The sequence below is a fragment of the Phoca vitulina genome, unplaced genomic scaffold (assembly GCF_004348235.1).
Source record: "Phoca vitulina isolate PV1807 unplaced genomic scaffold, GSC_HSeal_1.0 scaffold8, whole genome shotgun sequence".
Lineage (NCBI taxonomy): Eukaryota > Metazoa > Chordata > Mammalia > Carnivora > Phocidae > Phoca > Phoca vitulina.
In genome coordinates, this window is record NW_022589711.1 from 52,872,820 (window position 1) to 52,893,720 (window position 20,901).

At 39.2% G+C, this 20,901-nt stretch overlaps 1 protein-coding gene and 1 pseudogene across 2 annotated transcripts in view; one reads left to right on the forward strand and one right to left on the reverse strand.

Moving 5' to 3' along the window:
• Positions 1-762, reverse strand: part of CCDC50 (coiled-coil domain containing 50) — a 65,698-nt gene extending 64,936 nt beyond the window's left edge. The window contains exon 1 of one of the 2 annotated variants that reach the window (XM_032406910.1): positions 9-762. In XM_032406910.1, coding sequence (XP_032262801.1) covers positions 9-57 — 49 coding nt within the window. In that variant the 5' untranslated portion in view covers positions 58-762. The remainder of the gene's footprint in view (positions 1-8) is intronic. The other variant, XM_032406913.1, reaches the window with a different exon arrangement.
• Positions 56-19,249, forward strand: LOC116633693 (annotated as a pseudogene).
• The last annotated feature ends 1,652 nt before the right edge of the window (positions 19,250-20,901 follow it).

Here is a 20,901-nt window from a genome sequence, read left to right on the forward strand (position 1 = left end):
GCCCCTACCTTCCTTGACTCCGGGCAGCTTGGACTGGTCGATGGTGACTTCAGCCATGTTGGGCCGGGGTCCCGGCCGCCTCTCGCCGCCCGCTTCCCCGCCGCCGCCGGCCCCGAGCGCGGCCCCGCGCGCAGCAGCAGCGCCCGACGCGGCGCAAAGTCCGGCCGGCAGTGCGCGCCGACCTGGGGGAGGAGCGGCCGCCGCGGAAGGGCTGGCGACAAAGGCGGCGGGAGACCCGTCCCGGCGCCGCAGGCTGGCGGCCCAGCTACCCCACCGCAGCCACCTGCTCCCGCGCCCCCAGCCCCGATTGATACCAAATATCCGGAGCCCGGAAATGGACCCGGGCCGTCCAGTACGGAGGGAGAGAGGAGACAGAAAGGCCGGCGGGCGGGCCTGGGTGGGGAGGGGGAGGGAAGCTGCAGGTCTGTAACCGCAACTGCGAGTGGCTGGTGAGCGAAGATCGGCGCCCGCTGCCGCCTCCCTGCTGTCTCCTTTGTGCGGTGCGACGCCCCCGAGGCTGGGGCTCCCGCTGTGCCCCCGCCCCCGGGCCTCCCTATCCTCGGAGGGTCGCGTCTGTCGGTGGGGCCTTTGTGTCCTGAAGGCCTCAACAAAAGGGCCACCTGGGTTACCCAGAACTTAGTCGCTATTGTCACCGGCGTCTACAGCATTCTGTGCTCTGGTTCCAGGGCTGAGATTTCCTGTTGCCTGGCTCTGTCTCAGGCATTCTTTGCCTCCCGGGATTAGGGAAAGGATAACATATGGACGGGAAAACCTCTAAGACAACCTACAGTAGAACTAGACAACAGCTGATATCTGGGCCAGTTTAGAGAAGAGAGCGTTCACAACCAGCTGGGGGAACTGAGTCATTCATTCATCAAAAACGCATGCCTGTCTTCCAAATGTGATGTTAGGTACTGGGAGTGATAAAACGTGTTTCAGACATTTCAGACATGGTCTCTCTTATGGCATGTCACATATTGGACTATAATTGTGACATTTTCATCTCCCAAAAATAGACATCCTGTCTGCATCTTCTGGCAATAGAATTCTCCCTCCCTTTGGGACTCCGTCCTCAGCAGTGGGCTCTTCTCCCAAGCCTGTGCAATCATAGAACCTCCCTACCACCACCACCACCCCCACCACCACTCACACATGTTCATCGAAGGATGGGTGTGTGACCAAGACAGGTCGAGCAGAATACTTCCCTGGGATTATTGCCTAAAGAGGGACAAGTACTTTCTGTTTTCTATGGGGAAGCTTTGCCCTCACTAGTAACAATGAAACCAAACTGCAGAAAGAGCAAAGATAAGAAAAGAGCGATAAAGAGGGCATGTTCTGATACTACAATGCCTGGAATAGCTGGGATGCCTGCAGCTCCTGGATTCTGGGATCTACCTCCAACATCCTCTCAAATTTAAGCTAGTAATTTTACTCTCTTAAGCTTGTAAAAATTGATTTTCTTTCATTCATAACTCAAAGAGTCTCAGTCTGGCAGGCCACATGGAGGAGGTTTTATTTGGACTGGCTATTTAAAAAATAGGCAGATGTAGGCTAACAAAAATTTAGGAGACTTTCTAGGACTTTCTAGGCCAGAGCGTGATCAACTATGGCTCACAGGCCAAATCTAGCCGATTGGATTTTTTTTTTTTTTTTTTTTTTTTTTGAGAGGGAGAATAGAAGGGTGGGGAATGGCAGAGGGAGAGGGAGAGAGAATCTCAAGCAGGCTTCCAGAGTGGATCCTGAAGTGGGGCTGGATCCCTCCACCCTGATATCATGATCTGAACCGAAATCAAGAGTCCTACCACTCAACTGACTGAGCAACCCAGGAGCCCCAAGCCCACTGGATTTTAATGACTGCATTTTATATGCTAAAAGGATTACATTTTAAGTGGTTATGTCAATACAATGTAATATTTTCAATTTGGCCTCTTAGGTTTCAAAATCTAAAATATTTACTATTGGACCCTTTTCAGAAAAAGTTTGCTGACCAGTATTAAGCAGAAAGAACACTCAGTAAGTTAAATGTTTGAATAGGAAGGTGATAATATTAGAAAGGTAGTTGTATGGTGATTTTTAAGTTCCTTGCCTTCTACTGACTTTTTTTTTCTTTTTTTTTTTTTTTTACTTTATGGTTGTAGAGAATATTTGTAATAGATATTTTTGGTTTCCCTCTCCAAATCCATTGTCTCCGCTTCTCTGCCATACTCTGCCCTGGGAGCTGACATTTATGAATACATCACCAGGACCTCCTTGCCTTGTGCTTCCTGTTGAGTTAGACCAATGGGAAGCACTGTCAGAAGATCAAAAGAAGGCAGGAGAGAAATACCAGCCTATGAATTACACTCTTCTCCCCCACGAACTAGGCCAAAGTTTTGGCCATACCCTGGCCTTCTGATTATAATGCCTGTCCCGAAGCTTCTTTTCCATGGCTACAGCTCTCATGGGTCTCTAATAATACCATTTTCTTCCAGTGCCCCTTCAGGCCTAGGGTTGTAAAGGCTTACCACCATTGCTAGTTCCTTGAACCACACCCACACCTCTGTAATAGTCCTTCATTATATTCTTTTCAATTAAACCATTTTGAGTGTGGCTTCTGTTTTCTGCCTAGACTCTGACTGATATGGTAAATAAGATATGCCAAAGGGTCACTGCTTTGTTTTCCTTAAAAACATCCACATTTCTGCCCTAGAGAAAAAACAAATAAATATATACAAAGTCATGTCTATTATTTAGGGAATTAGCCGCCTTCAACAGAAAAAGTAATGAAAAGTGACCAGAAGCCCCTTTCTGTTGCTGGACCAGATGACCTGGAAATCCCCCCAAAAGTCAGGCTATCCTTCCCCACCTCCACCCTTACTCTGTATCTACCCCTGACCTGAGCAGTTAGAGCTCGGGGTTACAGGATCAGCACTTTCCAGCACAAGACTGAAATGACTAAATGTCTTTTGATGATTTAAAAGGAAATGAATGCATAGTGAATTCCTATAACTAGTTTATGTATTTTAATGTCCTGAAATATCAATTTTGCAGTATCGTTCCAATTTTAGTATATGTGCTGCCGAAGCAAGCACTCAATTTTGCAGTAAAAAGAATCAAAAGATAGGCTTCCCAGAGGAGGTACAAATCCCTAATTTTAAGCAGATCTCAAACAAGAAATTCAGAGCTAAATTGCAACTCAAATGCCACAGGGAGAAATAAGGGTTTATTTATAAGATAATATCAAACCACTAATTGAGTAGATTATTGTAAAGGAGAGTTATATGATACATTTTCTACATGAAGAGGGGAAATTTGGGAATAGCAAAACACATGGATTGGAATGGGGAGAGTTTGGCCATAAGAAGTCAAGTCAGAGAACCAGAACACTCAAGAGGCAGCCAAGTGGTACAAGATGGTGAACTCCATGAGGGCAGGGATTTTTCATTTGTTTTATTCACTACTATCCCTAATACCTAGAACAGTGCCTGGCACCCCATTCTTAAATATGTCTAGCGTCTTTGAAGTTCATACCCTCAGACTCCCTACATCTCCTATGGTAGTTATTTACATACCCTTGGGTAACTTCTTGTTCCTTCAAGATGATAGCTTCTTTCTCATTGTGTCCATTATCATGTAACTTGGTGATTTCAATGTCTACATAGACAGTCCTTCTCCCAACCTGAGCTCTCTTTTCTTAACCTCCTTATGCCCAGTGATTTTTTTACCCCACCCCATCTTAGCCCAAAACTCTCAGGGTCATTCACTAGAATTTGGCATTACTAAAAACTGTGCTCCTTCATCAATCTTGAACAGCCATTCTCCACTTACCATTTCTATCTCCCCAACTCACTCCTACTAATACCCCAACTCCAACAATTCTTCAACAGCAGCAGAACCTATCATCTCTTTGCCCTACCACCTTGGTACTGATTCTCACTTGCCCCTATACTCCTACTTCTGTTTTAACTAGTCTATGACCTATTTTTATAATCATGCCCTACAAGATACTCTCACTTCCCTTACCTCTGTCTTCCTCTTTCCTACTTGCATGGCAATATCCCAACCATGGCTAATTGACTATAAATTCTGCATGTTGCCCACACCAATTTATTTCTTCTTATGCCATTAGACATTAATTGCACATCTTCTTCTCTCCTACCTATATGGTCCCTTGTCCCTCTTTACTCTTAGTTTCTTAGACTACTAAGAAAATAAAAGCATTGAAAAAAGGACTTTCAACCTCACCCTTTCCAAATCTATCAATCTACCTGTCTATTTCTCCTCTATAAGACTAACACCTCCACTGTGCACTGGATCCTTGGGTGATATTCAAAACACTTAATAACCAGAATGGTGGAAGTACAAACATGGCAACAGAGCTGGTTTTGGATCCTCCCCCTGTTCCAGCTGTTACCCTTTGGTTTCTGGATGATGAGAAGACCTAGAGAGTCCCAAGGAAAAGGAGATGTGGTCCAGGTGGGGGTGGGGGCAGTCAGGGGGCTCAAGACAGCATTAAATTATAAACCAGCCTGAAAACGTTAGTATTTTGGCAATCATTATGTCTGTAGTTATTCACATCTGCTGAATATCAGTCTCGATTACATCCCATCCTCTCATTTTTTCAAGGATATTACTCTCCAACAGTAATCATTTTTCCTCTCTGGTAAATACTTTACAACAACATTCAAGTGTACTGTTATTCCTGCACCTTAACAAAAACTTCCTTTGACCTAAAATTCCCCTTCATCTATTACTACGTTTTTCTGCACCTGTTTATAGCGAGCCTCCTTGAAACACTCATCTATTCCAATGATCTCCTCTTGCTACTTCCCCATCCTTTCTTGAACCCATTCCAGTCATACTTTTTAGGCCCACCACTCCAAAAAAAATTTTTTTATTACATAAAAAATGACCTTCATGATATCAAATCCCAAGCTCAGTTTTCAGCCCTTCTCTAATTAACTTATTGTTACTATTTAAGAGATATGATCCTACCTTCCTTCTTGAAAAGTTTTTGTTGTTTTGTCTTTCGTTTTTTTCTTATTTCATTTTCTCCCAAGGGCCTTTTCACTTAACTAGTCCCTCTTCCTGGAAAGCCCCCTATCCTTGCCCCACCCCTTGCCAAATAACTGCAGGATGTGCTTCTCCATTTTTATTCAGGTATCTGCTCAAATGCCATTTTCTCAGATAGCCCTCCCTGACTTTATCTAAAATAGTAACTTAATCTCTGTCATTCCATATCTTGCTCATGCTTCTTTTTTTCTCTCCAAATCAGTTATCTCTGCAGATATTATATGTTTAAATGTTTGTTTATTGTGTCCATCCAGTCTACCAAGAGGAGTGGAACTTTGTCTATATGATTCACTACTATAGCCTCAGAATAGTGTTGGCACACAGTATCTGCTCATAAAATATGTGTTGAATAAATTGTTGGATAAAGTATTTGGTAAAGAATTCTTAAAGCAGATAATGACTATGTTGATCAAACAAATCTTTTAAAAAGTAAGTTTTTAAAAAAAGATTTTATTTATTTGAGAAAGAGAGAGTGAGAGGGCGTGCACACACAAGCAGTGCGAGGGAAAGGGAGCCCAACACGGGCTTGATCCCAGGACCCTGAGATCATGACCTGAGCCGAAGGCAGATGCTTAACCAACTGACCCACCCAGGAGCCCCTAAAAATAAGTTTTTTAATAAAAATGTGTTTTTCAGAAATGAGTTTTAAGAAAAAACTAAGACCTTAATAGATAGTAGACATAATTTAAAAATTTTAGAGAAACAGAGAAATCTGACATTGAAAGAGAAATCTGTAGCTTATACCATTGTATCCTGAAGCCTATTTTTTGTTTAAAGGCCTTTCATTTATTGCAGATAAATATATTTCTAATGTGGAAAAGAAAAAAGAAAAAAAAAAATATGGGCACCACTGTCATTTGGGAGGTGTTTCCATGGCTGCCATGAGAGTGCAGGTAAGAAACAGTGACGAAGAAAGTGAGTCTATATGGAGCCAGGGCAAGAGAATCTCATCCAGAAGACTTGGCAGGGACTAGGGTAAGATGTCAACCGTTTTCACATCCAGGGATATTAAGCATACTGGCACAAGTATTGATTAGTGCAAGGAGCATAGCATAAGGAGAAACATGAACTAACATGAGAAAGCCAAGTTCAGTAGTATGAGCTATGGTAAAACATGCCTAACCTCTGGGCTTTGTATGCTGGAGTTATTATGCTAAGTTTTATAAATTCATATACACATCAACAATTATATGCAGACTGCATAAACTACAAATCTCTCATAAAGCATATTTTATGTTTTAAATGAACACAAGTACAGTTGTGATAAACTTATTTACAACTTGTGAAAATTAATAAAGGGAAACTTCACTAAAATGCAATGTGAGGCTAGAAGGGGGAGCACAAAAAGGGGAACCCCATCATCCAAATGTCAGTTATAGGAAGAATCTTCAATTACAGACCCCAACAGAAGCATAATCAACAAGAAAGTATCACCAATTACAGGCCCCAAAAGGGAAAGATGTACATTGCATCTCCTACAAGTAATCAACTACCCTTGCAAGTCAGCCAATGAGAAACCATCATTACCCTGAACTCTTGCTTTCACCCAAAACAACCCCTTCCAACTTCCTTCTTCTTCTCTGTGAAATAGCCCTCTTCTCTTTTGTTTGTGGGACTTGCCTATGGTTTTTCCATAGCTTGCATGTTCCAAGTTGTAATTCTCTGCTATTCCTGAGTAAACCCATTTTGCTGATAAAATACTGGCTATTTTATTTTTAAGGTTAACAAAGTAATCACTAAGATCAGTATAACTTTTTATCTCTAGGTATTTTTTTCAACCAAAGGTTAACAACAACAACAAAAATTATGTATGGAGAAAGGTCTTAATAAAGAGGAGAGCTTCAACCTGGAAAAGACTGGAATCTACCTTTAAAGGATGAACCACACTGTTAGTTTTTCTGCGCGAGACCCATAATTTAGGAAACTTTTTCTACATGTGATTTTTCCCATGATACCTATAACTAGAAAGGCAGGGCTGTAAGTTCAAATTGAGAGAAGGAAAAAGGATGAATCTGTGAAGCTCAAGCCATCAGAAATGTGATGGCCTTAGCAGATTCTTGGGTAAACACATCGAGGGAATCCCTGTCTTATAACACATTTGTGAAATTTCCTCAATATTCTGCTTGGCTCTATGTGGAAAATGCTTGATGTATAAAAGGGATTCAGTGCTAGAAAGAGCTATGCTAACAGTATAAAAATATGAATAAGAAGGATACATATCAATTACAGTGACCACCTCTGAGGGAAAGAAGTAGGGGATGTGAGGAATATGTGCCAAAGGTTGTATCTGTAAGAGTGACCACAGCATCATTTCCTATCACATATACCATCCTGCAAAATGACATTGTAGCCGCTATCAAAGTGTGGAGTCTAATTCTCCTCCTATTCAATATGGGCTGGACCTTGATGACATTGATCAATAAAATGCAACAGAAGTGACATTCTGAGATTTGTAAGTTCTGGCACTAAGACGACTAGGCAACTTCTACTTTTAGAAAGAAGTCAGTGGACTTGTAAGAAGTCTGACTGTCCTGGGGCGCCTGGGTGGCTCAGTCGTTAAGTTTCTGCCTTCAGCTCAGGTCATGATCCCAGGGTCCTGGGATCGAGCCCCGCATCGGGCTCCCTGCTCAGTGGAAAGCCTGCTTCTCCCTCTCCCACTCCCCCTGCTTGTGTTCCCTCTCTCTCTATGTCTCTGTCAAAAAAATAAATAAAATCTTTTAAAAAAAAAAAAGAAATCTGACTGTCCTAATATCTCTATGTTGTGAGAAGCTCAACTAGGTATATGGAGAGGCTAGGTGAAAGGGAATAAAGATGCCCAGCCAACATCTCTAGTGGAGCTTCCAACTGACAGCTAACACCAAGATAATTGCCAAGCATTTTCTTCAAAACCCAGCTGAGACATTCTAGGTAAAGCCATGTGGGACCATGTCCTCACTGATCTTGCCCAGTTTGTAGAATATTAAACAAATAAATGAATGTTATTGTTTAAAGCTAATAAGATATAAAGTGGTATATTATAGATATATAGATTATCTATATTATTAATAATATAGATTATCCATAGATAACCAAAAGAGTATACTTCATCTGTATCTGTGAAGATTCAATTCTTTGAGAAAGGGCCACATATTTGAGACAAATATGGAAAAATGTTGACCTTGAATCTGGGTGTCGTACTGTGGTGACTGTATTATTTTCGATTTTTTCCTTTACATAGGAAATATTATGTATTTCATAACTCAAAATTTAAAAACCTATTTAGGCTTGCATTTCTGGTTAGGATAGAGTAAATAGTTCAAAACACATCCTCCCTGCATAAGCAACTATACAGCTAGAGAAAACGTATGTGGCAACTGTTTTCAAGTCCTAGGCAATAGGTAGTATGATCCCTGCGGAAAGATAGACACATGAAGTGAGCCTCCCAGTCTCTTGCCAACTCTGTAGCTTGGTACAATTTTCTGATGTTTATAAAAAGGGTGTCGGCTCCTGAGTGGCTCAGTCAGTTAAGCGTCCAACGCTGGATTTTGGCTCAGGTCATGATCTCAGGGTTGTGAGAGAGCCACACATTGGGCTCCATGCTGGGCGTGGAGCCTGCTTGAGAATCTCTCTCCCTCTCCCTCTGTCCCCCCCCACCCCCATGCATGTGCACCCTCTCTCACTATAAAAAAATAAATAAAATAAATAAATAAAGGGGGTGTAATCCAAGCAGAGTCTCTCTGGGGAGGCACAGAATTGAGTGCAGGGCTGCTGACACGATTGGAACGTGTGGGGTAGGGTACTGAAGAGGTGACTGTACATAGGATTTCCCAAGTGCTTGGACGAAGCCTGCACATATGCAAAATGAAACTCTGCGAGGCCTAACAGAGAGCAGTATCCCTAGAACAGAGGATGGAATGGTAATTCAAGAGGTCACTAGAGGATAGAAATGTCAGATTAAAGACCCATTCAGAATGGAGAGAACTCATTAATACACTTGGCATTCAGATAAGTTACCAAAGAGGCCATAAGTTATATGGATAGCTTACTTGCAAAGGCTACTCTTTAGCTAATCTAACAAAGTCTAAAACCAAACCTTGACAGAAGGAAAGAGAGCTTCTAATAAATAACTATCTGCCAGGACAAAAGTCAACAATTGATTTAAAAAAAAAAAAATCTAATCCAAATTAGATTAAAAATGTGTTTTTCAAAATGTTCAGAAAAAAGAAATCATCTACCAAAAACTTGTAAAGGAGTAGGAAAATGTGATGAATACTTAAGAAAAAAAGACATCAGAGGTCACAGACACCAAGATGACCCAGATGTTGGAATTAGCAGGCAAGGGCACAAAAAGGCTCTTATCCCTCCTGATATCGGAGGGATATTTCCTATCTGGGGTTTAATCTCCTGCTTTCAGGTAGAAAAAGAGGAGTCACAGCTCCCCTCTTGCACCTGCTGATTTTCAAGTGTCTTTAACTCTAAATAATCCTTATGTCAAAGTGGCGTATTTTGAGGTGGTATATTCTGCTAGCCTTTAATACCCTCCAGTAAAACATCAGGCGTAATTTTGTCTCAGGATTTCTTTTTGGAAAAATTTGGGCTAAAACACAGTGTATTAGAAATATGGAGGGCATATGGAGCCATGGTCAGCAAGGAGACCGTAGAGGCAGGTTGAGGCCAGTCCATGGAGCACATTCGAAGTCAAGCTAAGGATTCAAAGGAAGCTCAGGTTTCAAGAATCTATGATTCTATACTCACACAGAGTGGTAGGAACAGAATTCTGCATCAATAAAATGACTTAGTGCCTGTCCAGGCATTCATTAGCTAATGAAACTGGGGAGCAGAGATTGCTGATTCTTTCTTGTCACGTAATTACTAGGAATCTCTCTTTCGTTTAATTATGTGCGGTGCACTCTGCTTCCTGTCAGCAGCCCATCCCTCATGTGCTGAGGAGGAAAGGTCTGCCAGAGGTGAACTAGAGCTTCTTCAGGGAATTAGTTAATAGGAAATCTGCAGCAACCTTAAGCATGAAAATTTCTCCTCCATACCAGAAGAGACTTTTTAGTGCTCAAGCAGCTTAAGAACCGTCAAGCACGTCTTCTGGATTATTATCAATATCTCTATGATACTTTGGGAAATTTTTGAAGCTAATGTGAAAACTGGTTGTATTTATGTTTCTGATGTATGTTTTTGGGGGTAAAACAAGAATAGCTATAAACAAACAAAATACAAAAAGACTGTGTTTGCTAATTATAAAATGTGCTAGAGTTCAATCATCATTATGTCTAATTTATAGACAGTGAAATCAGTGAGCAGGTTGATTTTATCTCTGAAGTTAACTTACTTTAACATAACTCCTTATGTTTTAAAGCAATGTAGTCTTTCTTTATCTTATGGGGTAATGAGGGAAAAGATAAATGATATAAATATATTTGGTGAGTTTCCTTATCGAGGTTAAAATGAAATGTGAATATTACATTCACATTGTGTTAGTGGTTTCTTGATTTGATTTCTGCAGAAGTATACCTTGAGACAGGGATTCAAATGAAAGTAGATTATTAGGGAGGAAGTATCAGAAGAGATCTGATGGGGAGAAGAGAAGTGAGCCTCGGAAAGAAAGCAAGCCCAAACAGTATGTTATCAAGCAAGTTACCACTGTGGGCAAATGGAGCATAATCCACTAGGGAACATGGGGTGACAGTGAAGTACATGCATCACAGTTGTCCCAGTCAAGGTCAAGAAAGCCAGCATATTTATTTTCCACATCCCTGTCTTTCACTGGATGAAGTCTGTTTCAGGGAGCTCTACTAGATTTCCTTTTAAAGTCATCAGCCATATCTCTCTTCTGCAATTTTCCAGTGAAGGATCTGGTACCAACTTGCATCTAAACAAGTGTGCTCACCCTAGTCTATGTCTTGCTAGAGTGAAAACTGTAACTACAAATAGGTTGGATGTGGGTCAGGGTCATGCACATAATACTCCATAGACAACTGCTCACTGTACCATCAGCTTGAAATATTAGGAAGAACACTGCATGTGGAAGAAGAAAAAGAAATCAGGACTCATCAATTGTCATGAAATTCATGGGTAGTGTATCAGAGATTGAATTTAGGCCTTATGAATCTTATTGATGGGTGTTTTCCCTTATGGAACACAGCTTCTTGAGTGATTGTATTCCTCATATCACTTACCTCACTGATGGTCATAATGTTGGGGATAAACAGACACTTGTGAATCAACTGTGAGGTTTTTGTTTTTGTTTTTTGAAAGGGAATGTGTTCTTAGATACTACTGTCCAAATCTTGTCTTAAATTCTTCCCTCTTAGAGGGAATGAATATCTGTTCAAGGGATGTAAGTTGCACCTGATGGGGGTGTCTTATACCAAAACTATCTATGGAGCTGAATCTCAGCAGCCAACAAAATTGATTGTTTCTCTGTCCTCCAATTTCCAAGGACTCTCTTGCTTTCAACTCACACCTCTTTGCAAAGCTCCAGGTAGCGGCAATAAATCTGAGTTCATCCTGTTATAGTAGTTAATGGACTTAAGAACAACTGAGATGAAAAGTCATACCCAGTTACAAATTACACAAGTCAGGATAAAAGCTTCATAAATATTGACTCCACCTAACGGTTTATGTCAAGAGAAGAAATCTCATTACAATAATGGCATCTTCTCCCTAAAGCACTGCTCTTTGGACTGAAGTTCTATAAATGTATCGATATCACCAAGAATTTAGTTAATAAAACTGAATTGTTCAATATCTATCTTTATTCATTATTTAATGTATTGATAATAAAGAAGGTTTCTGAGAGTGAAATCTTGAAAAAATATTACGGTGAGAAATGAAAGGAAATTTGTGGAGAGTGAGGTAGCATTGTGAATCATATAGGACTGAGCAAAGTGGATTATGCAAAGCCAAGGATGTTTGAATTTATTGTTTTTCATTCAAATCTTCAGGTCATCAGCTAGAATGGGACAAGTTCTCCTGCTGGTTTGACTAAGTCTTCTGTAAATTCATAAATATGTTTGGTCACCCAAAATGACTTGATGGAATTCACCTAAGAAAGAGGAGATGGCTCAGTCAAGGAGAGGAAGGTGACATATTATGGGTAAGGAAGAAGTCACTCCTATAAATGAAAGGAAAAGAAGTGATAAACTCGAATGCATACAACAAGATTTATGAGGGCAAAGAGTAACCATTCAGAGTTAAACAAAGCAGTGACTTTTTCATCATTCATCAATGAATTTTTTGTAAGTTCTATTATTGTGCTAGATATTATGTTGGATGTGTTAATGTACAAAAATAATCTTGAATTACCTTTTTTCTTTTTTTAATCAAGATGATTATACATACTACAAATAGAGAACAATAGGTTTTAAGAAAGTGTTCAGCAGAATATTGCCATGGAATGTTCAAGGGGAAGAGATGTCGGATATAATTAACCTCACCATTTTACGTGAGAGATTGAAGCCCAGAGCTTGGAAGTACCAATGTTATGTGGCAGAGGCAGAAGGTGTTAACTTTTTTTCTTAACTAGGTGACCAAAGAACATTTAACCTGGCTGGATGACAGTGTAAATATATCTTTAAGTGCGTTACTATGATGAATAATGTTTTCTTAAAATTAATTTTTTTAGTAAATAGAGATTATTTAAATGAGCATAATCAATGGTGGAATTACTATTCACTTTAGCATTTGCAATCACAAACTATGTGCCAGGAGTCATGCTAAATATTTTACATCTATTTTTTCATTTAATTCCTACCACAGGCTGGATGGATTATGTTACGATGAACAATAAGGAATTATTATCCTTATGCTTAAGCAATTCAGATTTAGAGAGAGACCCACTCACAGACCTAATTAGTAACAAACATAATGCAACAAGTTCAATAACACAAGTTATATGATGCCTTTAAGTATATGGAAGAAGAAGCAATTAATTCTGCCCAAAGAAGATCTAGGAATTCTTAATTGGAAAATATAATCTTGGATCTCTGACTTTTCCTTTTTTAGTGAGTTTCCCATGTAGAATAATGAAGGATAAGGATCTTTTAGGTGATGGGAACTGTGTGGACAAAAGAATGGTCTCTTGAAAATATTCTCCTATCTCCACTGCACAGTGAGGCAAATTCTAAATCAGCTCTCAGAGTAAGAGAAAGGAGAAAGCTGAAATCAGGGTCAGAGAAGAGCTAACAGGACTCCCGAGATTAGTTCCTAATAAGCGTCAAGTCAGGAAAGTGGTCAAACACAGATATATTCTTCTATGAGTTAGACACTTCTAAGGGACAAACCCTTTAATCTGCAGTTCAAGACCAAGAGTCACGCACAAGGAGAAAAGGCACAGAAGTTACAGGGAAGATCTTCATTTGAAGAGATTCTCATAAAAAAAAATGCTTTTTGCTCCTCTGGAAGAAGCCTTGATTCAGACCTCCAGTGAATCTGCAGGATGCCTGTCACTTTCCTTTTCTGACATCTCTTGGCTTCAACACTGTTCTTCCTCACAGATATTGACATTCTCTCTCAAGCAGAGTGAGCTTCATTACAGTGTATTGCATGGCCTATACAGATGTTCACATATTAGTTAATTTGTCTATTACATGAAAGTCATGTTTGGTCCCCCTTCACCTCACTTGCTCAATGCCACCTATTTCCTCTATTTAGGAGAAAAACAACAACAGAAATATGCCAGGCTTTGCCTTCTCTTGTCCTCTTTTCCTCTGAGCACTGAGTCTCTGAATTTGTAAATCTCGGCCCTGCCTATTTTGGAAACATTTGTCTTTTCATCTTCCTTGAGATAGCCTTATTCTGCATCTAGAAGAGTCAGAAGCCTTCTTCCCTTTAGTAGGTGGATTTGAAATAGTCAAACTAATGGGAGGTACCCAAGCAAAACAGCACTACAAATGGACTCTTACTCTACTTATTTATTCATTTGTTTAATCATTAGATATTTTGCTAGGGATTATTATGTACCAGGTCCTCTTGTGGTTGCTGACAATATGGTTATAAACATAGCAAACAGAAACCATGACATATTGAATCTGATAGTGCAATAAAGACAGATAATGCAGAAAAACATACATAGTAACTTTTCAGAGTTGAGACACTGGCTAATCAGGAAATGTACAGTGCAGTGAGAGCTATGACAGGCAGACTCACCTACACTGGAAAAATCAGAGAGATTTTGCTGAGGAATTTTAACTGAAGCTTAAAATGGAATACGTGTGTGTGTGTGTGTGTGTGTGTGTGTCTAAGTAGGGAGAGGGAGTGTGCCTCCCTGCAGACACAAAGTCCTTGTGGGAGAAAGTAGCTTGACATTTTTGAAGAATTAAAGATCATTGTGGCTGAACTGTGGTAAGGGAAAGATGGGTCTGGACAAATTTAAGATGTAGGTAGAGGCAGATAATGCAGGACTTTATGGACCATGTTATGACTTTCAATCTTTCAATCTTTATCTTAAGTGTAACAAAGAAGGGTTGAAGAGTTTTAAGTAGGAATATTACAGACTGGTATTTGCATTTCCAGAAGAGTACTCTAAAAGCTTTGTGGGGGAATGGATTAAAGAGGAGTGATGGTGGGTATAAGGACACTTGGTAATAATGGTACGTCAGTAGCATAGGTGTGAGATGTTGGCTTTCTAGTCTAGGAAGGTGCCAAAAAGATAGACGTGGAAAGATTTGAAAAATACTTAAGAGGCATAATGACAGAACTTTGCAATTGGGTAGAAAAGTTGGGGAGTAAGGGAGAGGAAGAGAGTTCTTGAATGAATGACTGGGTAAATGACCATGCTGCTCACTCAGGTAGTAAACTTTGGAAGAGAAGTGAAACATTAGAGTGAAAAATGAAGGGTTCACTTTTGGATGTGGTTGAGAACCTTGTAAAAAAATCCAGGTATGGTACTCAAAAAAAGGTGAGGAGAGGCAGACATTTTGGAGTAACTGGCATGTAGGTAGCAATTAAAGTTATGCATTTCCTGGAAGAGATTGAAGCATGATAAGAAAAGAGACTCTAGAACAAAACTCTGACAAAGTTCATCTTTCAAAGGTCAGAGGAGGAGGAAATGTTAAAAGAAACTGAAAAGGAATGGCTAGAAAAGTAGGAGGAAACCAAGGAGTTTTTCAATGAGAAGGCTATGGTCAATGAAGAAGATTCTGAAAAAGATACCCAGGGAGAGGAGAACCAGAAAGGGTTCATTGAGTTTGGCAGTAATGAGATTCTTGGAGACAGCTGTTTTGTAGAGCTGGAAACAGAATGGTAAAAGCAAAATTGAAGTGGGCTGAAGTAAATATGTGGGAAAGAACCAGAGGAAGGAAATTATTTCTGGGAGTTCGGCCTTGATGGAGAGAGAAAGTAGGGACAGTAATTAGAAGACACTGTGAGTAGTCTAGTAAAGTTTATTGTTGTTTAAGATGAGAGAGAGATAGTTTTGTTTAAATGATAGCGGCAAACGGAGATTCTAATTCCTGATGTGAGGATAGATCATCTTTATAGCTACTATCACCATGGTAGCTGAAGGAAGAGGGTGAGTTTAGAGGCATTTGCTGATGGCCAGGTGTCTATCTTTTAAACTGAGGGCTAAACCTTTTTCTTGATAGTTTCTTCCTCTGATTGCTATTCTAAGAGTCTGGTTTCCTGCTGCTTAACATCTGTAGACTTAGACAATGCTAATAGATCCTGGATTTTTAACCCAGTTTTTCCTCTCTATCTGTTCCCATAGACTGTGGTTTCACCTCAGTTACATTTTTTAAAGCTGTTTTGTTTTGCATCATGTGCTATAAGGGAAGAAACTTATATCTGAACCTTGATTTTAAGCCTCCAGTCTGACCAGAATCAAAGTCTCTATTCACTTCTACTCAGACACCTTTTATGCTTTCAACCATTATCAAAAGTCTTACTTGAAAACAGACTAAACTCCCACATTACAGTATGTCTATGCCTGGAAATTTCTGTTGCCTTGCCCAACTACTGGTATAAAGACCTTTCTGAATGTTAATTCTTACTGGTGTTCAATATTAGGTGTATATGTTATTATGATTATTACTCTGCCCTGGATTCTGCCAGAGAGGTCTCTATATCTCATGGTTCTTCTTAGTAAAGAAGTGACAAAATATTTCAGTGTTTTATTTCTATACTAAAAAATAAACAAATTCCGTGGGGATATTACTTGTTCACTGAAAACTACAAAACAGCTTTGAAAGAAATTAAAGACATAAACAGTTAGAAGGACTATGTTCATGGATTGGAAGAGTTAATATTTTTAAGATGGTAATATTTCCCAAATCGATCTACAAATTCAATGTAATTCCTATCAAAATCCCAATTGCCATTTTTATAGAAAGTGGCAAACTAATTCTAAAATTTATATGAAAATGAAAGAGATCCAGAAAAAGGACAAAGTTGGAAGTCTCACATGTCCTGATTTCAAAGCTTACTACAAAGCAAAAGATAATATGGTGGGGCACCTAGCTGGCTCAGTTGGTAGAGCATACAGCTTTCGATCTCAGGGTTTAAGTTTGAGTCCCAAATTGGTATAGAGATTACTTAAAAACAAAATCTTAAAAAAAAAAAAAAGGTAGTATGGGGAGCCTGGGTGGCTCAGTCATTAAGCGTCTGCCTTCTGTTCAGGTCATAATCCCAGGGTCCTGGGATCGAGCCCCACGTCAGGCTCCCTGCTTGGCAGGAAGCCTGCTTCTCCCTCTCGCACTCCCTCTGCTTGTGTTCCCTCTCTCACTGTGTCTCTGTCAAATGAATAAATAAAATCTTAAAAAAAAAGGTAGTATGGTAGTGACATAAGAATAGACAAATTGATCAACGGAAAGGAATTGAGAGTCCAGAAATAAAGCCACATATCAACAAAAGGTGCTGGGACAATTAGATATCCACATGTAAAGGAATAAAGTAGGACCCATATGGCACACCATATGCAAAATTTAGTGCGAAATGGGTCAAAGACCTACATTTTAGAGCTAAAAGCATAAAACTCTAAAAGAAAATGCAGTCATGAGTCTTCACGACTTTGGATTAGGCAATGGTTTTTAGATATACTAAAAATACACGCACACACACACACACACACACACAAAATAAACAAATTGGAGTTTATCCAAATAAAAACTGCGCTTCAAAGGACATTATCAAGAAAGTAAAAAGACAATCCATAGAATGTGCAAATATATTTGCAAATTATATATTGGATAAGGGACTGGCATCCAGAATATAAGGAACTCTCACATCTTAATAATGAAAAGACAAATAACCCAATTTAAAAAGTTGTAAATGTATTTGAATAGACATTTCTATTTTATTTCTATTTTATTTTGACAAATAAGGGCTTTCTGAACTCTTTTAAATGAAAAAAAAAAATCCATGCACACATTTATCAGAATGCCAGAGCCTCTACTTTTGCCTTCTCCCTTCTCTCTGCTGTTTTTTTTTCACTCATTTAACTCTATTTTAGGAATTCTACCAAGAAATAACGGGGTCAGAGGCAGTTCAAAATGAAATTGTTGAATTTTTTTTTACTCACTGGAAAAAAAACCTAACTGTTTAATAGAGTCAGAAAGTAATTATTCAAATGTATTTGAGTCACCATATGGACCCTAATTATCTGTGCTTTTCCTGTCACTCATTATGAGAATAGTTAAGATGTAAATGAATCTTAGAGTTATCTGTACATTATAATATAATGACAATGTCTTCATTGACAAAATAGAAATGTCATTTAGAAGCAGTAACTGAGATACAGACTAAGTGATCAAGAGGATTGCTTTTGAAAATTTGAAGCAAAATGTTGTAAGTTTCCTTTAAAATTGGGATTTCTCTGATTGGAACAACCAATCACTTTCCATTTCTATGTTTTCCCAATCATGGACATGGGTTGGTAAGGGTATGACTCTGAGGTAGATTTAGGTTTCCTTTTGGCTCCATAACTTTCTTCCTTTGCTGTAAGAGGTGAAAAATCAAAACAACTTTATAATTTTTGAGGGACTACTGTAGGAATTAAATAAGATACTATATGTGAAATGCTTAGAATAGGGCCTGGCATGGATGATGGCTCAATCAGTGGCAATTATGTACTATTATTGTGTATACTAATGACTCCAGAAATAAATATTCTAACTTCATTTATCTGTTTAATACAATCAATCTTGAAAGTTTGTTTTTATTTGAACAACTAATTAGATTATATACTTATGAGAAGAATTTAGTAAAATATTTTGATTATTAAGAGAGAGAGAGATAAAAGATTTAGTTAGGGATATTCGTGGGCTTTTTTTCCCCAAAGTAGATGGAATGGTCAGATAAGCAACTTATTTTTCATCACTTCGCCAATATCAGCTAAAATATGACAGAAGATTCAGGGGGGTTACATGAGATTTCCTGAAACAAATGTTTGTGGAACAAAGTCATACATAACATTTTGTTTAGACATGAGTCATCAGTGCTCTTTCTTCCAGCCATCCAAGACCTTGAAAGGAAAGAAGGCTAAGGGGAAGAAGGCAGCCCCAGCCCCTGCTATTGTAAAGAAGCAGGAGGCCAAGAAAATGGTCAGTCCCCGGTCTGAGAAAAGGCCCAAGAATCTTGGCATCAGACGGGACATCCAGCCCAAAAGGGACCTCACCCGCTTTGACAAATGGCCCCGCTACATCTGGCTGCAGCAGCAAAGGGCTCTTCCCTATAAACGTCTAGAAGTGCCTCCTGGGATTAACCAGTTCACCTAGGACTTGGACCACCAAACAGCTACTCAAATGCCTAAACTAGCCCAGAGACAGAGCAAGAGAAGGAGCCAAGATTGTTGGCCTGGGCTAAGAAGCCGCCTGTCTTTTGAGCTGGGGTTAATACTGTCACCACCTTGGTGGAAAACAAGAAGATGAAGCTGGTAGTGATTGCACATGACGTGGATCCCACTGAGCTGGTTGTCTTCCTGCCTGCCCTGTGTCATGAGATGGGGGCTGCCTATTGCATTATCAAGGGGAAGACCAGGCTGGGGCGTCTGGTCCACAGGAAGACCTGCACCACTGTCGCCTTCACATAGGTTAACTCGGAAGACAGGGGAGCTCTGGCTAAGCTGGTGGAAGGTATCAGGACCAATTACAGTAGCGGATATAATGAGATCCACCATCACTGGAGAGGCAACGTCCTGGGTCCAAAGTCGGTGGCTCGAATTGGCAAGTTGGAAAAGACAAAGGCTAAAGAACTGCCCACCAAACTGGGCTGAGTGGATGCTGTTGAATTTTCTGTACAGAAAAGTAATAAAAAGTTCCCTTTCAGTCAATTAAAAAAAAAAAAAAAGGAAATGAGCCATCAGTACCCAACCTTATCAGAGAAGGCAATTAAATTAAGTTGCCTCTTTTAAGAAGGCAAACTCCATGGGAATTGGGGTTCCTTGTGCTGCTATTTAACACAAAAATTTTTAAAAATCCAAACAATCTTATTTATATTTAAAAACACTTTTTTTAAATTAAGGAACCATGAGCTGAACATGTTTTTAATACTGACTCATATTTAACTTGCATTTCATTTGTTATTTATTGCCAGGTCTTCATTTTGGATTAATAGATTTATTATCAATATATTTTATATATGATTGATCAGATTTATTATCAGAGTATTTTATATTTTGTTTTTACTTTTTTCTTTAATAATTATTTGCCATTATACTATTTTTCATCATGGTTGTATATTCTTTGTTCACTAAGTAATACTCATTTCCCATTTTCCATATTGACATACTTTAAAAAAATTAGAGTTAAAAAACCTAATCCAAATAACTTATTAAATAAGTAATGATAGATGGTATCAAGATATGTTTGAATGATGGAAGGTTTTGAAACACTGAGGTATGATAAACTTTAAGGATCAAGTTGCAAACACATTGTTCTTGAATTTTTAGGCTCAAGAGAAAACAGACATTTAAGGAGGTGTAATTTTTCTTTCCATTCATTTAGCTTGATACCTAGATATAAAGTTTAAGAGCATTATACATTTTTGCCTTTAAATTACCGGAAATTTCAGTTACTTCTTATTCACAAATCAAGTATGTTTTCACTTATTTTTCCTTTGAATCGCTCTGAAATTTGCAAATCAGGACAGAAATGTCTATGACAAGAACTGCTCTCCAAGTATTCATAATATAATAGGAGAGGCAGACACACAAGATACGTAACTGTAATGAAAGGAAGAATGGATTTGGAGTAATGATAGATACCTAAGCAGTTTTGTGGTAGTCCAAAGGAGGTAAAAAGAAAAATTGTTAATGTCTGAAAGCAAAAAAGAGAAAGATCCAAAAGACTAAACAGAGCTGGTGGCATTGGATCAGGGGCTTAAGGGGTGAGTAGGTAAAATGGTGGTGGAATGAAGGAGTCCAGGTAGACAGAAATATGTCAGCAATGCTCTGAAGTGAGGAAGTGCAAGATATGTTCAGGAATTAAAAGCCTACTGTGACTGGTGCAGAAGGACATGTAGTGGAAATGAGCCTGTGAAGGAAAAACAAGCCTGAATATCAAACTAAGTAGTTGACACTTTATTCAGGGAATTTATTAAAGCAATGGGTTCACGAAAAGTTGGGATATTGCACTTCTTACACATCATCACGTGCTGCCCTTTATGCACAGGGAGCTGAGTCAGTTTTAGAGCTAATGCATTGAGAGTCCTCCGGACAGAAGTAAATGCCAAGGCCAGAGGTCATTAGTACATCTTTGGAGCCATAAAACTGAAATTGTTGATATACTGAAAGACTTTGACTTAAAAAGAAAACCGTTACAATTAAAACAAGCACTAAAGAATGTAATTGACGGGACATTTGCCAACTTTGAATTAATTAGATTTAGCTTTGATCTCTAGAAGTGCTGGTTGCAGCAAAATGAAACC